General features: G+C 34.6%; 1 protein-coding gene across 7 annotated transcripts in view; it reads left to right on the top strand.

The window, feature by feature from the left end:
- The window catches only part of DCAF6 (DDB1 and CUL4 associated factor 6), a gene marked incomplete at its 5' end in the record, with an annotated part of 173,424 nt that overhangs the window by 80,510 nt on the left and 72,526 nt on the right, over positions 1 to 20,388 (top strand). For all 7 annotated transcript variants that reach the window (XM_079696816.1, XM_079696820.1, XM_079696819.1 and 4 more), the window contains 4 exons: positions 441 to 655; positions 7,796 to 7,889; positions 9,434 to 9,553; positions 10,921 to 11,187. In XM_079696816.1, the coding sequence (XP_079552942.1) occupies positions 441 to 655; positions 7,796 to 7,889; positions 9,434 to 9,553; positions 10,921 to 11,187 (696 nt within the window). The remainder of the gene's footprint in view (positions 1 to 440; positions 656 to 7,795; positions 7,890 to 9,433; positions 9,554 to 10,920; positions 11,188 to 20,388) is intronic.

The raw sequence follows: 20,388 nt of genomic DNA, 5'->3' as shown, positions 1-20,388 counted from the left end.
CAGCTTTCCGATTTATATTATAAAAATTATATTATCTTCATTCCCTGGTCAGGGAACTGGGTGATGCAGCCAAAAAAAAAAAAAAAAAATTATATTATCTTAATTTGGGGAATTTTTAAGAGATGATTTAGTGTGACTGTAATCACAATATAAAATTGATTAAATAACTCATATTTCCAATAAAACATTGATGTAATCTGGAATTCTAGAAAATCATGAATTCTTTTTGGAAGATATGTAACCTTTATACTATATTCATTTTTATTTTGTTACAAAATTTGACTGATGATTAAAGAGTCTTTTCCAGAAATAAAATATTATAGCTTGGATTTATATTGCTACGTTAAATCACATATCTCATAATTCAGATTAAGAGTTTTTCAAGTGTTTTTCTTGAAAAATATTCTGAAGTTTAAATAATTCCTTTTTTTTTAATTTAGGGAATTATGCAGGTCGAGGAACTACTGGAATGGTTGCCCGTTTTATCCCTTCCCATCTTAATAACAAGTCCTGCAGGGTGACATCTCTGTGTTACAGTGAAGATGGTCAAGAGATTCTTGTTAGTTACTCTTCAGATTACATATATCTTTTTGACCCAAAAGATGATACAGCACGAGAACTTAAAACTCCTTCTGCAGAAGAGAGAAGAGAAGAGGTAAGTTTACTCAAAACCATGTTCTTTATTGAATTCAGAAAACATTAATTCACTAACACCTGGAGCATTAATTCAGTAACTCCTAGGGCCTGAAGGGCTTCAAAAAATAGAGCTAATTTTCATGGCATTTACAGTCTAAGGAGGAAAGACATGAAAACACGCCTGAAAGAATGGGAGTAATAAATAAGGATAAGGCACTAGGCGAAAATATTGTAAAGGTATTTTTACAGAGAAAATATTTAATAGCAAAATATTTTTCCAAGTTTATTGATGCACAGCAGCAGGCAAGAAAGATGAACAGTTCTGACAGTTGCAGAAGAGGCAATTAAAATAATAAATAAATGTGATGTATAAACTTCCAAGAGACTAAATGTTTATATTCATGCAACAGTGTTTACTATTCATATGTTGATAGCAGTCCTTCCTGTCTTCTCCTGATTCTGCCTCTTTCACAGTATGAATTAGTGACATGTAATATTATCTCTAGGTACATTTTGTAAAACAATGACCCATATGAGTGAGTGAGAAAAAGGTAAGTTAAAGTGTCTGTACATACACACACAACACAACACATACACAGAATCGGGAGAGGAGGGGATTGCTGTCCTCATATAAATAGTGAATGGTAATAGGTGAAACTCCTATTGGTGCATGAATATAAACATTTAGTCTTTTAGAAGTTTACACATTACATTATATATGTATCTCTATATATCTATATCTGTAGATATCCTCTTTATCAATTTCTAGATATAAATATAGATATATATTATGTATTGGAAACTAGGTGAAAGAACTACTTTTCCTAAAATGACTCTAAAATACTAAATCATTTTTCTTATTTATGAAAAGCAAAAGCCAGAAATAGTATATCCTTGACAATACACAGCAGTAGAAAAATTTTTGTTTTAACCTTGTTAAGCTTCTTTCCCCACGTTTTTCACTTTGGCTTTTTTATTTTACAATGTCCTATGGTTGTTTTTGTTCTTTTAATTTGGTTGCACCAGCTCTTAGTTGCGCCTCCAGGTCTCCTTAATTGCGGCACGTGGGCTCCTTAGTTGCGGCTCATGGGCTCCTTAATTGAGGCACACAGGCTCCTTAGTTGTGGCATGCAAACTCTTAGTTGCAGCATGCATGTGGGATCTAGTTGACCAGGGATCAAACCTGGGCCCCCTGCATTGGCAGTGCAGAGTCTTATCCACTGTGCCACCAGGGAGGTCCCTACAGTGTCCTGTGTTTAATCACTCTATTCTTTGGATTATAAACGTCTTTTGAAATTAACCATTGCTTTTTATTAATTATCAGTGACTTTTAGGTATTGATTCACCTCTTCTTAATGAATACATTTTAAAGGTACTAAAGAACAATAACAATTTTGTAATTCCTATGAGATGCAAAACCAAATCCAGTTCTTATAGTTGCAGGTTGAGAGAGCTATAAAATTAGAAAAAAATCAAGATTACTTTATAAATGTGTTTTTGGGATTTTAAATTTGGCACTGTGTTTAAGTGAATTAGGAAATTGGTGAAGAAGAGGGTATGATGGCTTATGAAACAATTTTTGAGTTTATTGGTCTGATTGAAAATGTGAAATCTGCTCTATTTTGTTGTTGCTATGTAATTTCCTCTTGAGATAATGCGCTTCAGTAGAGTTACAGTCATACCTTGTGACTGTTACAGAACGAAAGAGTTGGAAATGCAGAAACATTTTAAGTGAGCCAACCAGCTCTTATCCCATAGAATACTTAGCCTAAAGATGTTTATATAATCAGAGTGAAAGAGGCTTAATTATGAACAGTTGGGTTTTTTGAACATGTTTTTCTCAGTATTCTTTCTTGAATTAACTAAATTAAGAAAAATAATTCTGAAAATGAACTAAAATTTAAAAAATAAATTATCCTTATTGTAATAAATGAAATAATTCACAGGTCTATATAGAAAAAGAAATTAACAACCTGTCCTCCTCTTAATCTTGCCATCTTTTTTTCAGTGTTTTATGCTAAATCCTTGACAGTAATGTTCAGACAAACTCATCTCAGCTCACCAAATATTTACTGGGTGGCTACTATACTGCATACTATACTAAACTTTAGAAAATCAGGGATGACTGTAACAAAGACATGATCTCTCATTCAGGAGTTTACAAATAAATACATAAATTTATAAAGGAATAAAGTTTATAAATAAATGTGTGAAACTTAAAATAATAGAATTGTATGTAAGAATTATGTTCTATATAAGTAGACCAAAAGAAGGAATAATTGTTTTTGACTGGGAATGTAAGAAACACTTGAGCAGGGTTTTAAAGTATGAATAAAAGTTTAATATATGATTTTTTTCTTATGTTTTCATATTTTTATATTTTCTTAACTTGTAGGGGTCTCTTTTTATTTCCTATATTATTTCCTTTGTCCTCTAATAATTTGTCTTTCACCCCCGCCCCTTTTTGTTTTGGCCACGCCTCTCGGCTTGCTGGCTCTTAGTTCCCCGACCAGGGATTGAACCCAGGCCTCTGGCAGTGAAAGCTCAGAGTCCTAACCACTGGACTGCCAGGGAATTTCTGTTCCCCTTCTTTTTTTTTTTTTTTTTTTTCCCCCTCTTTTTTCCCTGCGGTACGTGGGCCTCTCACTGTTGCGGCCCCTCCCGCTGCAGAGCACAGGCTCCGGACGCGCAGGCCCAGCGGCCACGGCCCACGGGCCCAGCCGCTCCGCAGCACGCGGGATCCTCCCGGACCGGGGCACGAACCCGCGCCCCCCGCATCGGCAGGTGGACCCCCAACCACTGCGCCACCAGAGAAGCCCAAAGCAGTCTTTTTTTTTTTTTTTTGTGGTACGCGGGTCTCTCAATGTTGTGGCCTCACCTGTTGCAGAGCACAGGCTCCGGACATGCAGGCTCAGCGGCCATGGCTCACAGGCCCAGCCGCTCCGTGGCATGTGGGATCTTCCCGGACCGGGGCATGAACCCGTGTCTCCTGCATCGGCAGGCGGACTCTCTGTTCCCCTTCTTTATTTAGCATATTCTTTTGTCTTATTCAAATTTTTTCCACTTCTCATTTTCCTTTATTTTGGTATTCCTTTTTCCTTTTTATTGTCTTTTCTTTCTTTTCGTTTTTCTCTCATATCTTTTTGACATTTCCCCCACCTACCTAGCACATTATTGGGCTGCTTTGTTGAAGCCAATCTCTCATTTTCTCCTGGTCCCCATAATTTATCCCTAAAAGAATTGCATGTATCCCCTGCTTTTTGAATGTTTGCTTCTATATACTTTGCTTTTACTAGAGACCTGCTTAGTACCTGCTTTCACTAACTAAAAAATCCAAAGAGGATTTTTGCTTTTACAAAAAAAAGGGGAAAAGCGAAAATGGCATTTGGCGTTTGTTTGCAGTGTGCATCCTGAGCAGCAAGTGGCATCACCAAGCTCCTTCCCAGTGAACTATACTCGACGTGTCAGCATCAAACTGCCATAGCTTTGAATTGTGTCTCTGTCTCAGCCTCAAGCTGTCGTAGCATTGAATTGTGTCTGTGAGCATCTGTGCTGTTATCTCAATTTATTCTGTGCATCCATTAGCAAGATGTGTCCTAAGGTAATTGCTTCTTCATTTTACTCCATTTTGACTTATGAAAGTTTTCATAGGAACATTCTGCTTTCAGATAGTAGGGGAAACCTGTATACAAAATCTGTAGTACTGCTTCCCACTCTACTATTAATACTCTAATCCAAGTCATCAGCATCTCTCCTCCTAGATTATTATGGTAGCTTTCTTACCAGGTCCCTGCTTTCATACCCACCCCATCCAATCCTTTAGTTAGCTACACAGTAGTCAAAGTAATCCTTTAAAACATAAGTCAAATCATGCCACTGTTCTGATCATCCACACTCCAAAAGGCTCCCCACCTCACTCAGAACAAAACTGAGGTCCTTACAGTGGCTTCAAGATCTTATATCATCTGGTTCTTGTTACTTCTACTGCTCTCTCCTTTCTTTACTCTGCTCTAGCTACATCTACTTACTTGTTTACTCAGACAGGCTAAGCTGCCTTATGGCTTTTGCATTTATTTTGCCTGATATGATCTCCTCTAGATATCTGGATTTCTTTTTCCTTTACTTCTTATAGGGCTTTTCCTACGTTCCCTTCTCCATTAGATCCTACCTTACCACATTATTTAAGATTGTAACCCTTAATTATCTGATACTACCTATCACCCTTTTCTATTGATACTTTATTTTTTTCTGTAACACTTACCATTTTCTCTGTATATTTTACTTTTTAATTTCATGTATGCTATAAACTCTGTGACATTGGGAATTTTTGTATGTTTTGTACATTGATCTTTCCCCAATACCTAGAGTAGTACCTGACACATGAAAGGTGCTAAAAATTTTTTTTATTAAATGACTGATTGAATGAATGCCATATCATTTACAGGATTCTTGAGTAGGTTATTTCGCATATCTCAAAAAATCAAACTTAGGACTGTTTTTAATTTGAAGATCTTGTTCCAGAAATAGTTGCTGAGGTTATAACATCAGTTCTTTGCCTGTATAATATAAAAATTTCTCTCTCGTAACCGTGGAACAGAGCTCTTAATTCTAAGTACAATTTATATACAGGGTGAGGCTCTCTCTTTCTGGAAATGATTATTTGTCTGAGATTTTAGATAACTACCACACTAGGCATCCTCTAATCTTCTGATTATTCTTTGTCACACTTGTGACTTCCTCTGCAGATTTTGTTATTCTCAGTTGCTTTTAACCATACTTACACATAACATGGATTTTGTGTGGTCTTTTATTTTTTTCTGTTTCCTTTGCTGAGGATGGAGACTTTTTTTCCCCCATTTTCCTTTTTGCTTGGTATGTATGGTTTCCAGGAGCAAATAGAAAATTTACAGCTAAGCTGTCACCAGATTTCTATTAAAACCTGCTTAATCGTGAAAGAAAAAAGAATCAATGAATGTTATGTTAGAAAAAATAAAAGGGAGTGACCCACAGGATGGGAGAAAATGTTTGCAAATCATATATCTGGTTTATGATTTAGAATCCAGTATCCAGAATATGTTATATAAAGAACACTTACTATTCAACAATAAAAAGACAAGTATCCTAAATTAAAAAATTGGTAAAGGATTTGAATAGACATTTCTCCAAAGAAGGTATACAAATGACCATTAAGCACATAAAGAGATGTTCAACATCACTAATCAAAACCACAGTGAGGCACCACTTCACACTTACTAGGTTGGTTAAAATAAAAAAGTCAATGACAGTTGTTGATGAAAATGTGGAGAAATTGGAGCCCTCATACATTGCTGGTAGGAGTATAAAATGGTGCAGGTGTATTGTAAAACAGTTTGTCAGTTCCTCAAAAGTTACGTATAGAAGTTATCATATGATTCGGCAATTTCCCTCCTATATATATACCCAAGAAAATTGAAAACAGGTCCCCGTAAAAACTTGCCCATATGTTCAGAGCAGCATTAGTCACAGTAGCCAAAAAGTGGAAAGAACTCAGTGTTCATCAACTGGTGAATGAATATACAAAATGTGGTATATTCAAAAAGTGGAATATTATTGAGCCATAAAAAGCAATGAAATACTGATATATGCTGCAGCGTGGATGAACCTTGAAAAATATTATGCTAAGTGAAAGAAGTCATACACAAAAGGCCACATATTATGTTATTACACTTATATGAAGTGTCCAGAATAAGCATATCCATAGAGACAGAAAGTAGATTAGTAGTTGGCAGGAGGTGAGTAGAGGGAGAAGTGGGGAATGATTGCTGATAGGTATAGCGTTTCTCTTTACGGTGATGAAAATGTTCTGGATTAGTGTGTACAAGTAGTTGCATAGCTTTGTGAATATACACCACTGATTTGTCTACTTTAAAAGGGTAAATATTATGGTATGTGAATTATATCAATAAAAAGATGTTAAAATATAATGGTTAAAGGCAGTGATTAAGAGTGTCAGATGACATAGACATCAAATAAAATAATCTCTGAAAGGTGCTGTTTGAATTGGAAATTGTTTTAATCATTTTATCATTGATCAGTGAACTTAGTCGTTGATCATTTACTGGTGATATTGGTGAGAATGAATTCAGTGGAAAAATGGGAACGTAAGGTTGACTTCAGTGAATTGAGAGAGGAGTGGTAGATAAAAATAGAATGAATATAGACTTATTTTTAAAAATTGGGATATAGTTGTTTTACAATGTTGTGTTAGTTTCTACTGTACAATGAAGTAGAGTTCCGTGGGCTATAGAGCAGGTTCTCATTAGTTATCTATTTTATACATATTAGTGTATATATGTGAATCCCAGTCTCCCAGTTGATCCCTCCCCCCAGAATATAGACTTTTTAAAAGAGGCTTGACAGTAAAGCTTCAGAAAGCATGAGAAAAGAGTGTAGCTGGATAGAAATATGAAATTGAGGTGTTCTGTTTATTAAAAATGATAAGAACCTTTAGCATACTGTGAGGAAGAACCAAGAGAGAAGAGATGAATGTAGGTATAGAGAGAATAATTGTTCAAGGAATGAAATAAAAAGCACAGATTGAGATTAAGCTTAAACAAAACAAGTGATCCATCTCCTGAGAAAGATTGGAAGGAATTAAGAAGTAGATATAGGTAAGTTGTAGAATGCAGCTGAGGAAATTGATGTCATTTCTATAGAACTGACTTTATTTTCTCTGAAGTAGGAGGAAAAGGTAATAGTTGAGAATGAGAGCAACAAGGCAGGGTTGGAATAGGTGCTGGGGGAGAACCAGAGAGCAAATTGTCAATAATAATAATAAAATAATGATTACTTCTATTGCCAGTTAAGTATTTAGGTACTTTACCTAGACTATATCATCATAGTAGAAAACTTAGGCTCACTGTAGTTAGATAACTTTCCTCTTGTCAGTTGGAAAGTGATACAGGTAGGATTAGATATCACATTTACATGATTTTAAAGTTGCATTCAAACTTTAGGTTGAAGATAATAAGTACAGGCTGTCAACATCAATGGATATGTATGGCTATCTTTCATAGTTTGATTAGCATCTCAGTAAAGGAAGTAAGAAGATGGAAAGAATCTATTAGACTTACAGTGTGCTTTAAGAATTGAGCAAGTGAGTTTTCTCCTCATCTTTTAGTTACGACAGCCTCCAGTTAAGCGTTTGAGACTTCGTGGTGATTGGTCAGATACTGGACCCCGAGCAAGACCTGAGAGTGAACGAGAAAGAGATGGTAACTATACTTTGGTCAGCTTTTAAAAAATATGGTATTTAAAAATTAATATTTTAACTCGTTTCCATTTTTTTCACTATTATAAGTGATGCTGTAACAAACATCTTCATGCATATCTTACTATACTTGTGCAAGTGTATCTTAGGATAAATTCCTAAAAGTAGAATGTGTGGGTCACTGGATAATTACATTTTAATTTTGATAGTTATCAAATTACCCTCTGAAAAGTATGCACTATTTTGTATTCCCACTGAAAGTGTAAGAATGTCTTTTGCCACAAAAAACATTGGGTATTATCAAACATAGTAATTTTTGCCTTTGTATTTGATATAAAGAGTAATGAAAACTCCCAGTTTCCAATCTGAGAGTTTTATAAGAGCACATAAAAAAATTGTTTTTTCCTCTTATCAGATGCCTTTGATAAGTATAAGAAACTACTATTTTGGGAGTGTTAAGATGGCACACTTTTTTTGATACAGAATTTTTTTTAAAAATATTTATTTATTTATTTATTTGGTTGCACTGGGTCTTAGTTGCAGCAGGCAGGCTCCTTAGTTGTGGCATGCGAGCTCTTAATTGTGGCATGTGAACTCTTAATTGTGGCATGCGTGTGGGATCTAGTTCCCTGACCAGGGATTGAACCCGGGCCCCCTACATTGGGAGTGCAGAGTCTTATCCTCTGTGCCACCAGGGCACAGTGGATAGAAGTAATGTGTGTGATTTTAATAAACGGATCTATAGCAAAAATCTTATTCTAATGATTTCTGAAATCTTTTAAGATCAAAAGCATATTTCCCAATATATTATTGTTGGTATTATTTAATATATTTTAAAACATAAAGCTACATTATATAAAGGTAATAAAGCATAAAATAAATTCTGTTTTCACAGAAAATTCAAAAACAAATGATTTCCATTTTAAATTTTATGATTGTAAAATAGAATTGTCACAGTTTCAATTTGATGTGATACTTAATTTGAAAATGTCCTTAAGAAAATACTCATATATTTGAGGGGAGACAAGAGGGGAGGAAAGAGATAAATAAAAAATTTTCTGGTTTCCGTTAATTTCAATTATGTGGAATTTGCAGTAAATGATGATAAAAATAAATTCAGTTTAGGGAAATTTAAGTGAGAGGGCAAACCTTCAGTTGAAGGAAATTTAAGTGAGAGGTCAAACTTTTCTTTCAATCTGTTCAACTTAGAATTCATGAGCCCTTCCTAGCTGTCTGCTCTTAGAACTAAAGATGTGGGTTGGGGTAGGGGTGGTAGTGTGGAAGTACTTAAGAATTGGCCAACATGTAGGAGATGTAAGTCCTGTTCTTGAGGAACTCAAAATAGAGATGGAGAGTCATTCATGTAAACATTTACTATAAAATGTGATGATAGCCCTAATAGGTTTATATATACATTCATATAATTTATTTAGGCAATTTGATTTTTTAAAATTGCTTTCATTTTAAAGCCTTCAAATCAAGGTTTTTGCATTAATGAAAGATCCTGACCTATTCCTAAATCCACTGATAAGACCTGTGTTGTCATAGGAGAGCAAAGTCCCAACGTGTCATTGATGCAGAGAATGTCTGACATGTTATCAAGGTGGTTTGAAGAAGCAAGTGAAGTCGCACAAAGCAATAGAGGACGAGGAAGATCTCGACCCAGAGGTAATTTTTGTTATTAATTAAAGTTACTAGAAAACCTGCAAAAACTATTTATTGAAGTCAGTTTTATTTATATCATCTAATGTATACCATGTTTTATATCTTTAGTAATCATAAGGTTCTTATTGTATTGTGTGGAGCAGTAGAGAACAAAGGGTATTTGGTATAATTTGCTCCTCTAGACCTAGCCTTAATTTTTTGCTTTTCTCAGAAAAAGTAAGAGAGTCTGGTATCCCCTATTGTAAGTACTTTTGTATGTGCTCTGAGGAGGGATATAGATAAAACTCTTTAGATAAGTTTTATATAATTAAATAGTTTCTTCTTTTGGTTACTTATATACATGGCTGTCAATTTCTGTTTCTAGTGTTAGCCGACCTGTTTTCATATTTTGGTTCACTACCTTCCAGCTTTGTGGTCTTTGGCAAGTTACTTATCTCTGTCAAAAATCAGGAGTATGAAAGTTAACTCCTAAATGTTTTAAGTCCCAAAATGAAAAATTCTATTGAATTTCATCCATAAATGGTTCTTGTTAAATTCTGCATACAAAGTTAAAAAAATTTCTTAGACTGTGGATTTGCTTAAGAGTTATTACATTTGTGCTTAAATTTAAACTAAGAAATATTGAAATCAAGATGATTAAAAGAAAAATTTTTATATTCTGTAGTAGTTGGATCTTGCAAGACATGAACTTGATTAGTTCATTCTATCTGTCTTTTAATAATATAGATTGGAAGCAAAATCAAGGAAATTTTTAACGTTTATTGAGTATTCTTAATTATTCCTTTGCAGATAGCACAAGGCCTAGCACAACACATGGTAGACATTCAAGCCTTTTAAAATCATGACTGCATCATGTTATTTTAGTGGTTAAAACGTTACTGCTAATGAAATGGGAATCAGGAACTTAATCTTGTTATGACCTATTTGTACCTTTACTCTTGTTAATAAAATTTTTTTATTAAATATTTTACCAAGGACATTATGTTACAGAGTAGAAATATATTAATATAAGTCCATTATCCTATTATCCAGCTATTAAATCAGAATCATCATCTTCAAACTTAAGGAACTAGACATTATTTATAGGAATCTTTCAAGCTGTTATTTAGCTTTGTGTAAGTCAAGCTACCATACTGAGCATTTTGCTTGAAGGGGTGATTATTATAACAAGAATGTGCCATAGGTAGATTTTTTACCCCTATTAATTAGCCTGGTGGGTGCTTTTGATATCCTGAAATAATCTGTTTCTCTGTGTGTGTGTGTGTGTGCGCGCGCACACACACACACGTATTTCTTGAACATATCTCTAGAGTAGTTGGTTTTGGAAAGCATTTAGTATTTGAATTTGTATTACGATGTGTTTTTTGAAGGTGGAACTAGTCAGTCAGATGCTTCAACTCTTCCTACGGTCCCATCAAGTACTGATTTGGAAGTGGGTGAAAATGAAACTGCTATGGAAGTAGACACTCCAGCTGAACAGTTTCTTCAACCTTCTACATCCTCTACGATGTCAGCTCAGGCTCATTCAGCATCATCTTCTACAGAAAGCCCTCATTCTACTTCTTTGCTGTCTTCACCAGTCAGTGAACAAAGGCAGTCTCTTGAGGCATCTGGACACCATACACATCATCAGTCTGGTGAGGATGTTACTCTTTAAATAGGCTATGGTTCATCTGATGATTTCTGATAATGAAAACTTCTTTTTGGGCTATTTTGAAAGATACTACATCACATCAACTTATTCTTGCTGGAATAAATGATCAAAATGACATGTAATATGTGAATGTGTAACTTAAAAACAAAATTCAAGTATGCCTCACTTGCATGAATTTTAATAAATAGCAGGAATCTTCAGTTTACACAAGACAGTTCTTTAAAAAATGTAAGTACCAGCAGATAGTGTTTTGACATAGTTTAATGCACTTGACTTAACAATTATTTTTATAGACAATTATAGACCAAAATATCTTTCTTAAGCTTTTTTGGTTGTCTGTGTTAAAGTGATAGTGAAAATATAGCCCTGATTATTATTAGATCCATTGTATTTATGTTTTTTTATTATTTTTCCTCAAATCATGACATACTTTTAATACATTCTTTATGATGAATTTTATGTGGTCTCTTGTCAACAATGTATACAATTTACCAAAAGAATTACTTCTCCTATATTTACATGAAAAAATTATTTTATCAAATCCTTGTCTTCTTGGTATTTGATGTTAGTGAAAAAAATCAACTTCTAAATTCTGTTAAAATTGTGTTTTCCTCTCAATATTACAACTCCTCATGTTCAAACACCTCACCCCACCCCCAGCTATGGAATGTGCTAGTGTTTACATAATAATCTTTAGCAGATATATCTGTAGTTTACTTGACATTTTAAATATATACATGTAATTATAATAACCAACAAGATGTTCATTCATATTTTTCTTTGAATTTTTCTAAGGAAGTATATTCCTCGATATATAATCAAAAATATTAGCGACTAAAGATACATCTGGCAGGGCTCAGCTAAAGCCTATAAAAAAAAATTCCTAACAGCTTAACTGCCAAGCTGTCACTTTATTCTTGCTTCTCTGAAATCTGATGCCAGATCACCAAATATGGGGTGTTTTAAATTAAGCACTCTTTTATCAGTATATCCCATTTTTGGTAATTCATTTTCAGTTTCTATGGGAATAGAAGCCAGACTCAATTATGTGGCTGTTAAATAACACTTGTGTACAATTTACCTATAATAATAACCTAAAGATGAGCTATGAAATTAGATTTTCCATATTCTAATTGATACAGCATTTCAAGTTATGGGAAAATAAAATATTTTGGAGGGTTAAGGAAGTCTGGACAGAATCATTTAAAAGTTTGCTTTTCAAAACAGGTAAAATTGGTAAAAACAAGGCTTTTTAAAGTGATAGCATTCTTGGGAATAGTCTTAAAGATTCTGGTCAATTATAAGTTTGGTCAAAACTTAGCAAGAAGATTCCCTATCTCATGTTCACATGCCACTGAATCTTAACTGATTCCAATTGTTTCTTAAACACATTTCTGAGTAAGCTACTTAGTATAGAATTTCATTTTTCCTTTTTGTCATAGATACTTAACACATTCTAATACTACATTTCAAATTACTAAATCCTTTTTAATATTTGATGTAAGTATTAAATACTTGAATACTATTTCTATTTCATTGAATCATTGAAATAGAAAAAAATATTTTTGTGATGATCAAGCAACATTGAACATCACTTGACACTTTTTGTCTATACATTTTTCAAAGAAACATAGGAGATACTTTTAACTGGTAGGTTATGGAAAGAATTTTGGCTGACTAAACTATGGAAAATTGGAATATTTCCGTGTTACCAAGACAGTATTGCTGTTGAGGAAGATGATTTGATATTAGATGTAACATCTAAAGATTATGTCTGTGATTGTTTTGACAATAGGCCTTTCATAATCCCCGAGTTTAGCATTTTAACAATAAGGACTTAATGCTCTTTATGTTTTTTTTTTCTCAATCTTTTATTCACTTCTAAGTCCAGATGGGTTTGTGGATAGTAGGAATTATCCATGTAGGTGGGAGTATCATCCTAGAGCCATGATTTCTATTATTGCCTTGCATAGAGATGGAGAAAACAAAAAATATGCTTCTTGCCTTGCTGTGGATACCTCTTTATGTAAATGTTTGTATCTTTCATTCAGGTCCCTTGCATTTCCTCTGTCACTTTTACTGGACTGAGGGAGAGGGACAGTGGGAATGTGAAGACTTGCCTGGCAAAACTCCATCTCTGACTGAACCTAATTATTTGCCTTCTCTTAGTCTACAATTGAGTCACTGATAGTGAAGAAATTCATGACCACAGATTTCATTGGCGCTCTGCGTTAAAGCAGTCTTCCAACACTGTTGCTCAGCACCTAGACAGAATGTCTGTTTCACACCTTCATGTCTCTCAAACTTTTAGCACCGCCCTTTACTCTCATCCCACCCCCTAGCTTATAACCTTCTTTCATTCACAGTGGGGAAAAAAAGCGTTCACTTTCCTACTTTTGAATCTCCCAACTTTCCAGCATCTATACTCACATTGTCTGTGACAGAAACAGTCCCATTTTGGGAAGAAGTGTATCTGCTCCTAACAAAAGCTGGCCAGTGCATCTCTTTCCAGCTTCTCAAGGACTTTGCTCCTTCTCCTGCATCTTTATTATTCCTTTTCTACTGAATTTTTCCTTTCCACCTCAAACATGCTCTATAATTATCTTCTATCTTAAAAATATCTCTTAACTGTCCCATATTCCCCTCCAGACTCATGTCTTTGCTCCTTTTATAATCAGAGTCTTCAAAAGAATAGCTTACATATACTGTCTCCATTTTCTTACCATCTTCCACTTATTTATCAACCAACTCCACTCTGCTTTTTAACCTCCTTTTCCACTGAAACTTTTTGTCAAAGTCACCAGTGACTTCCATTTTGCCTGTTTTAAAGTATACTTCTTTGTTCGTACTTAGTAGATTTTTTAACCCAGTTGCATTTAACATAGTCTGTCACTTCTTTTTTGAAACACTTTCCTTTTTTGGCATCTATGACACCACTTTTGCCTACTTACTCTTATTAGCAACTCTGGCTGGTTTTCAGTAACCATTTTTGATATTTCTTATTCTATAATTCTCAATATTTTAGTAAAACCCCTAGTCTGTGCTCTCTTCTCTACATGTACTCTATCCCTGGTTAATTGCATCAATTCCCATAGCATTTAATATCTCCTCTAAGTTGATGATTCCCAAATGTATATTGACAATCTGATTTTCTACCCTGAGTTATAGACTCCTGTGTCCAACTGCTTATTTAACTTCTTTTTGGTTATCTTTGTACATCTTACGTTTAATGTGTCCAAACTGAAATTTAATTTATCCTCCTATCCTTCCCGTCTCACTAATCTCTTTCATCTTGGTCATTTCATATCTTAGTAAATTGTAACTACTGCTCATGTGCTTATTTTAATAGCCTGTGAATTACTGATTCCTTGCTTTCCTTCATGTCCCACACCCAATCCATCAGCAAGTTCTGTTGGTTCTGTATCTAAAATATGTTCTACATCTTTCCATCTTACATCATTTGTTGTCCGCTAATTGATCTCTCTTCATTTACTCTTGTTCCCTTATAATTTATTCTCCATGCAGCAGCCAGTATGAGTATCTTAAAATGTTAAATCAGATTATATAGTTTTGTTGTCTAAAAGCCCTCAAAGACTTCTAATTGCATTTATAAATATAAATACAAGAGAAAAAACTGAAACTCCTTACTGTGGACCTAAAAGAACCTATATGGCTGGGCCCTTGCCTGTCTCTAGCCTCATTTCATACCACATTCGCACTTCCTAATGATCATTACGCTCCAGCTGTACTGGTTTTCTTTCAGTTCCTTGAATGTGCCAAGTTTTCTTCTGCCTCTTTCTTTTGGATTCTGAGTCTTTGTACTTACTGATCTCTGTACCTGAGAAGCTCTTCCTTTTTTTTTGGTTCTCAGCTCAAATGTCACCCAAGGGAGGTGTTTGATAACTACCCTAGCTAGATTCATCTTCCTTTCCTATCCTCCCTAAAATTTTATTTTCTTTTATATAGCCCTATTTATTTCCTGAAAAGTACTTATACAATTTGTAATTATTTTATTTTTTATTCATTTGTTTATGCCTTATTTTCTCTTATTAGAAAATGCTCTCATAAAGACAGAGGTTTTATTTATCTTGTTCTACGTAAGCCTCTTTTTCTTCCAAACAGTAGTCACTCTTTGACGATACTGTTAAGGCTGTTATCTTTAAGCTACTATAACCTATATAGAATATTTAGCTATATTATAGTCTTTATAGTTTCAGTCCCATTTCATTCATTCTGGATGTTTCCAGTAGGCTCCACAAATTTTATGATACCTAGGGAAGATGCTGTGAATGGATATCCAGCCATTTATTGCTGTTGGATCCATTATTTGCCCTTGGCTGTCCAGACCACATAAGACTGAATAGATATTTTTTCTTACTTCGTTCCAGAAATATTTTATGGAAATACTTTAAAAAAATCATTTTGATAAATGATAAAATCAAGACAAATATGGGTAGGAAGAAAAAATGGAGCCACAGTGAGGTGAATATATAAAATGCATACCTGAAGAATAGTGTATCTAGAGGGAGCCACAGAGTTGGCTTTGGGTATAGTAGCTGAATTAGGAAGATAAAATATACTAAAGTGGAATTTGAAGTCAGTTGGTAGATCTTTTTTTTTTAATTTGGACATCTTCACCCTTCGTATTCTTGAATTTTATTTTCATTCACATAGACCATTTGAAACTACATTCTATATGCATAACTCAGAATCTAACATTTTGATTCTTATGTTATACATGGTCTTTTCTTGAATATTTAACAAAAGACTGTGCCTTTGAAAATATGGTTATAAGATTATCTATTTAAAAACCAGATAGATATGACTGTGAGCTGAAACTATATAGGTTAAAATGAAATCTTCATAGTTTTATTTATAAAAAGTACTTCAAAGTAACTATAAAATATTTTTTTCTTTCTTAGTAATGCCTATCAGACATCATTTTTAGTTGTTTCTTTTTTTTTTTTTTTTTTGGTACGCAGGCCTCTCACTGTTGTGGCCTCTCCCGTTGCGGAGCACAGGCTCCGGACGCGCAGGCTCAGCGGCCATGGCTCACGGGCCCATCTGCTCCACAGCATGCGGGATCTTCCCAGACCGGGGCACAAATCCGTGTCCCCTGCATCGGCAGGCGGACTCTCAACCACTGTGCCACCAGGGAAGCCCTTAGTTGTTTCTTAAACTAAGTCTAGAAATGTCTTCATTTTGTGTGTTATCTGTAATTTTTTTCCATGGTAAGGAGCTTCTTATAATGAGAGAGTGTTAAATGAGGCACTCATTCCAGTGTGTTATAGTTTAATTGCCTACTTTGGTCTTACTTTAAGAAAGAGAAGGTGGTTTCTTTGGATTGGATGGGGATATCAGTACATACAAAACTCAGTTTTGGGGGCTCACCTTGAGAAGTGAGTCACCTAAAGGATCCATGTGTTTCTAATTAATGGACCACTCAGACCATGAGAATTGAACTTTTTTAAGATAGTGTTTCATGGCTTATGCGTGGATTCCTGCTTATTTACAAATTACTGTGTCTGCTCAGGTTTATACATTTATTTAGGTCCTTTCATAATCTTTATAGCTGAATTGAGCTCTGTAGAAAAATTCCTGGGGAAGTAAGAACTCTGTTGTATGGCATAGCAAAACAAACCTTTCAAAGCCCAGATATTCAGTTTATAGTTTCCTTAAAGGGGATCAGGATCTAGTCAGATGAGATATAGGCAATTTAGAGATTAGAAACAAGTGGAAATATTAGGTTAGTGACTTCCACTTTGGGGAAACTAAAGAAGAGATCAGAGGAACTTGGAAGTCAGTAAAGGAGTGACCAGTTCTAGGAGAAAAAATACACAAGGATCACCTGGACAAAGTAGCAAGTTGGGAGTGGGGGACAGTTGATAGCAAGCAGATAAAGTACCACCAAATTAGGTATAAAAATAATCCAGTGTCCAGGACAAAAGACCCTATGTATTGGAAGAGAGGCAGGACTTGAGGTTAGAACCAAATGGACCTTCGTTGGGTCAACTATAGTTTATTGTTCTTTTCCATCAGTGGGAATTGTCATTAGGGAGACTAGCCTAGAGTCTTTCAGAAAAAAACAAGAAGAGCAAGGTTAGTAGTTTCAGGAGATGAAAGTACAAATTTCCCATTAGCAGTTCCTGACTCATTGTTGAGAATTGTTTTGTTTTCGTTTTTAAAATTCAACCCAAAGGTATTCAGTGTATTCACTTTTGATTTTGGCTAATGTTAACAAAAATTAGTTCTCCAAGCATTTATTCATATTACAAATTATATATGTTTGTTTATACATTTTTCAAAAGATTTAATGTGTATGTGTCTTATGTGCCTTAGTACTTCAAACTGCTAGCAGAACTATTTGTTTAGACTGGTATTTCTGCTTGGAATTTTTAATTCAATATTTGCCTTTCCTAGTTAGCTGCGTGATGACTTCTTTCCCTAGCCTCAATTTTTTTTTTTTTTTTAAACTTGGTTGGGGAGACATACAACCAGTCTTCAAGTAAACAAAGAAATTCTTCTTTGAAAAGCACTGGGAGCATTGAATTAATGGTTCATGACATTATCATAACTAAATCTTTTTTTTTGTAACTAAATCTTAATTTTCCAAGTTATAGAGCACCACTGCTTATATTTAGAGCCTGCTATTGATTTGCTACATCACCTAGTGGGTCTAGGATGGAGACTCATATCCCCATAAAACATTTGGCAGTGCAAGAGAGAGGGTTTGAAACAACCATGAAGTTGGGTGAATTTTTTGTGATTTTTTTTTTCAGTTTTCTTAGCAAAACTTGACATATCTGTAATCTCTCTCTTTATGGTAATTTCTTTTGAAGTATAAAATGACAAACTTTATGACTGCATAATAATGCTTTATTTTATGTTGCTAAAAGTGTTACTACTATGCTGACAGTAACGATGGGATATGTATATACCTAAAAAGAAGTCACTATACTATTGAGCGTCACAATTTATTTGTTAATGAATACTATCCTACTTGGTACTGGAGAATTTTCTAGGAGGAACTAGCAATGAGAGACTATGATGACACTTGAATTGTTAAACCTTAACTGCCAATTTAATAAAATTCTTTATAAATAGGGGATATGGTAACAAAAGGTTAGTGTCTCTGGCATGATTGATTCTGAAACAAGAAACCAAATTTTACACTCTTATAATCTATATAAAAGAGGCTGAAAGTTATTTGGTTTTGTATAATTTGCTGTCAGTGTCAGTGAGAGAAATTCCATGTGCTCCCTCCATCAAATCTACAACTAATCTCTGCTCATATACTCTGCCTCCTCTTTGGTTAGAGTGGATGGCATTTTTATGCACCTATCTAAAGCCAATTCCTCCTCTTATCCACTGTAATTCACCTCCTTTGGTCTACTCAAGGACATCATTCCCGCATTTGCCCACTTCTCATTCGTTATCTTTCTTCCTCCTCCCAATTAAACATTGTCCGTCAGCATGCAAACATATGTATTATCTCCCAAACTAAGACAAACAAACCTCCCTTGATTCTGTTCTCCCACCAACAATCAGCCGATTTCTCTGTTCCCCACTGGCAGCAAAATTTCTAGAAAAAGTATATATGCTTTGTCCCTCTACTTCTTTACTTCCCCTTTCTCTTGAACCTGTTCCAGCCAGGTTTTGGCCCCTGTGACTTCACCGAAATGGCTCTTGTCAAGGTCTTCTTTGTGGTTGGTTCCCGGTCAGTATCTTTTTCATTGTATCAGCAGACACAGCTGTTTACTTTATCCTTCTTGACACACTTTCATCACTGAGCTTACAAAACTTGGCTCACTCAGTTCTCCAGCCTCCTCACTGGATTCTCCTTACTCTTCCTGTTCTTCCTTCTCTTAAACACTGAAGTGTCCCAGAATTTAGTGCTTAGACTTCTTTATTATCACTTACTCTCTTAATGTGGCTTAAAGTAACATCAACAGTGACATCCAGATTTACTGGTGAATTCTAGACTCTTACAGTGAGTCCCTACTCAGTTTCTCCACTCGGATATCTGTTAGTTCTTTTCTTCCCTCTAATACTACTTGCTCCTTCTCTGTTCTTCCCGTCGCAATGAATGGCAACTCCATTTTTCCTGTTATCTACACCAAAAACTTTGGGATCACTCTGCATCCAAACTATCAGCAAATTTTTCTGCCATTATCTGTAGTATATATCCTGCATCCAGATATACGTCCCCTTCTGAACATTAGTGTTTGCTCTTTCCTTTGCCTGGAACACTCTTCCTCCAGATAGCCATGTGGTTTACTCCCTCACATCCTTGAGGTCTTTGTTCAGAAATCATCGTAGGAGGAGAAGCCTTCCCTTATGACCATACATAAAACAACCACCACTCCCCCACAATCTTCATCACCCTGACCTGACCCTGCCCAATTTACTTCATAGCAATTATCTCTACTTGACACAGATAAATGCATACATGTATATTATATATGTGTGTGTATGTGTGCAGTGATGTCTGTTTTCCTCTCAGAACAAATGAGTAGGGACTATTTTTTTGTTCAATGTTTTATTTATCCCCAGAGCCTAAAACAATGCCTCATACCTAGTAGGTACTCAGTATTCTCTGCAGAATTTCATGTTATACTGTTTTTATTTTTTATCTGTGACCACTGCCTCAGATAAAGTTTAAGAAAATGTTAAAGATTATGTAAATATTTTTCAGCTCAAAAGAAAAAGTAAATGATATTTCCAACATAAAAAAAACATTTTAGCTGAAAAATATAAAACTTTTACTTTTTAAAGGGCTCTCTACTAATAAATTTCAAGAGTTATTTCCAAATGCATAACTTTTTCATTATCTTAATTATTATTTGATTGAAATTAGTAGTTTTTGTCTATAGAGTAATTGAGATAACTGATATTTTTCAATTTTAGTATTGTAAAAAGAGATGCAATTAGGAAAGGAATGTTCAGTTTTAAATGTTCTGCTTATGGAAGATTTTACTTTCATTCCGTTTAATTACTTAAATACTCTTAGAGAACTCTATGTGTCTAATTCATCATAGTTAAATAGAAGCATTTGGGTGTGTAAGTATGTATAGTTTATCATAATTTAATGATCAGAAATTTTTTGAGAAATTTGTTTTTAGTATTCCTCTATGAGACATGTGTTTTATTTATACCCTTCTGTCTTTAATGTATAATCAGATTC

This window comes from Hyperoodon ampullatus (assembly GCF_949752795.1).
Source record: "Hyperoodon ampullatus genome assembly, chromosome: 2".
NCBI lineage: Eukaryota > Metazoa > Chordata > Mammalia > Artiodactyla > Ziphiidae > Hyperoodon > Hyperoodon ampullatus.
Note: the sequence above shows the minus strand (reverse complement) of the source record. Positions and strands in the feature narration are given on the sequence as shown.